This window comes from Nestor notabilis, unplaced genomic scaffold, assembly GCF_000696875.1.
Source record: "Nestor notabilis isolate BGI_N333 unplaced genomic scaffold, ASM69687v1 Scaffold27965, whole genome shotgun sequence".
In the NCBI taxonomy this organism is placed as follows: Eukaryota; Metazoa; Chordata; class Aves; order Psittaciformes; family Psittacidae; genus Nestor; species Nestor notabilis.
The window spans coordinates 1-2,712 of NW_009930990.1; the positions used below are offsets into that span (position 1 = coordinate 1).

General features: G+C 50.0%; 1 protein-coding gene across 1 annotated transcript; it reads right to left on the bottom strand.

Moving 5' to 3' along the window:
* Positions 1-166: 166 nt before the first annotated feature.
* On the bottom strand, positions 167-2,710 carry SURF6 (surfeit 6). The gene is made up of 4 exons (XM_010015678.1): positions 2,617-2,710; positions 2,005-2,220; positions 1,326-1,417; positions 167-886 (listed from the first exon to the last, which is right to left on the bottom strand). Exons 1-4 carry the CDS (start codon positions 2,708-2,710, stop codon positions 215-217), a joined length of 1,074 nt encoding a protein of 357 aa, XP_010013980.1. The 3' UTR covers positions 167-214.
* Positions 2,711-2,712: the final 2 nt, after the last annotated feature.

Consider the following 2,712-nt stretch of genomic DNA (forward strand, 5'->3'; position numbering starts at 1 on the left):
GCCACCGGCGTTGTCCCGCTGGGACGATGATAATAAATCAACCAGAGGGGTTTCTCGGGACGGGAAATTTAACTGCCAAGGACATAATGGGCTGGTTTATTACAAAGTTTATCACAAACCCACGGGCGGCTTCCTCGGGCACTGCCTGCTTGGGGCGCGGCCGCAGCAGACAGACACAATACCCCCTCACCCCCTCCATGGCAGAGCCCCACGCTCAATTCAAGCCAGCTTTTTTCAAGTCCTCCGGCAGAACTCGGCCTTTCTTCCGGGCCCTGGCTTTCTTCTTCTCTATCCTGTCTTTCTTCTTCTTCTGAATGTTCTTGCAACGCTTTTCCTGCCGCTGCTGCATCTTTTCCACCACTTTTTCTGTCCGCTTCTCCCACTGCCTCTGGCGCTGCGCTTTGCGCTTCTCCTTACGCTTCAGGGCTTCTTTCAGGCGCTCCTCGTTGTCACGAATCTTGACACCTTCCGCCTTGTAGAGCACATTTGTCCATTTCATCTTGTTCTCTAGCTCCTGAGCTTTCTTCTCGTCCTTATCCTTGAGTTTCTCCAGCTTATTCCTCCTGGTCTCCAGCCTGCTCAGCAGCTGCTTGTAGTTTTTGCCTGTCAGAGGAGTGATTTTGCCTTTCACTGCTTTCCTCTTCTCTTTCTTTTTCTGGATCTTGCTCAGCTCATTCTCTTCATGGACTTCAACCCTGTTGAAGACGATTTCAGCTTTGCTCTCCTCCTTTTTGCTTTCTGGCTCTACCGGTACCTCCTCAGTTTCCTTCTTCTCCATTTTTGCCTTCATCTTCAACTCCTTTCTTCGGCGCTTCTTTCTCTCTCTATCATATTTCCTTCGCTGCCTCTTCTCCAGGACTGCAGGGGGCAATTCTCTGGCATCATCCTAAGAAGGAGGATAGACATGAATCAGGAGCCTTACAGGGATAAATCAGAATTAAAAGTGGGATGTCCTCAAGTTCCCAATTTCAAATGTCTCACAAGAAATGGGTAACTTGTGACAAGGAGTTGTGGGCTCAGCGTTTAGAGACACTAAAGGTGTTTCAAACCACTTACTCTCTCTCAACACCCTATAGCTATGCTCCCTTTCAGGTTCTTAGTGCTTTTCCTACTATGGATCACTGGGGGCACTGTCCCCTTGGCCAGGCTCTGGCTCTTCTCACGTACCACAGAATACGTGCTGGTCTCCCAGCAACACCCCTGGCACTTCCTGAGAGGACAGGCAGAGCCCAAACCCTGAGTCTTGTCCCCACACCCTCGGGATGCCAGGGAGAATGCCTACTCCATTAACACACGTATAGATAAACGTTAAAGAGTTCTCATACTTGTCCAGATGCTTTTTTAATCTTCTCATGCAGTCTCTGACGCAAGAGATTCATTGCAGAAAAGGAAGGGGAACCCAGTTCACTTTTGCTCCCTGAAAACAAGAGGAAGAAAATAGAAATACTTAAAAGACAGCACTAACTAAGCAGAACTTTCTGTGGCTATGGGAAAAGCTCTGAGAACTCTTCAGATGCTGTGAACAGAATGGAAAATCTAAACAAGCCAAAAGGTTTTATTTCATTGGTGTCTTTAGAATGAATTCCCCTTTTTCTACCCATGTTATCATTTGGACACGGCCTGGCATGTCCTGTGGTTGTCAGAGGACAAGTACCGGGCTGGAGGAAACTAAGACGCTGAGGATACGCTTTCTTTGTGACCAGGCTTTTCAGGTTGTCAGTGGAAAGCTGGGCTGGCACGACAGAGACTGCAGCAGAGACTTAGCAGATACACTAAAAGGGCAGCTCAGGTTAAACGCGTTTTCCCAAGAGCCACCCAGTGGCGACATTACGAATTTCTGTATGTGCACAGCAGCTTTCAGGGCACATGAAATAAGCAAAGATGTTTTCAAGTCAGATGAACTTCTTAAAGACTTTCCGAATTACACGTGTGTGAAGCAACCGAAAAGCAGCCACCTCAGCTCAGGGCACTTTAACCTGACCACGGCAATGCTGGCATTCTCACCTGTGACCAAGCTCTCATTTCTGCTCTGTGCAGCACTGTCTGGAGATGCTTGGCTGGCCTGAGGGGCTGCCCTCTGTCCTGGAGCAGGTTTGCTCGCATTAGAGACTGCCTGTTTGCCTGAAGGAATGTTCACCTTCTCAGCTTGCTTCCTGGGTTTCTTTCTCTTCTTTTTCTTGAGCTGCCTGCCAGCATCCTCAGACTGCCCTGGCTGAGGCACTAGAAGGCAAAACCAAACCATGCAAACCAGGACAACATTCCCACCTCACAATGACAAGGTATTACTGAATACTAAAGTTCCAGCATTTCAATAGCACATCTCAAGCTTTAAAACTTGCATATTATAGGGTTTATTTAAATAGCCCGATAGTATGTTTGTACACTTCTGTAAAGCCCCAGTTCCCCCACATTGAATCGCCAGGCGTATTAAGTGAGCAGGGACCACCGCTCCCCCGGATAACACTGCACAGTCGCAGCACAGATTACGGGGTTTGTCCCTTACAAACCGGCACAACAGCCTCCCCTGGGCCGAGCGCCCGCGGAGAGAGGGGAGGCTGCGAGGAGCCCGAGACCCGGCCCGGCGCGGCAGAGGATGAACCGTTATGGCTCCGTTACCGAGTTTCCTCTTCCGTGACTCCGGCGCCGGCTGCGCGCGGACCCTCCGCGCCAGGTCCTGCAAGTACGAGTCCTGCGCGGCCAGGCTGGACATTG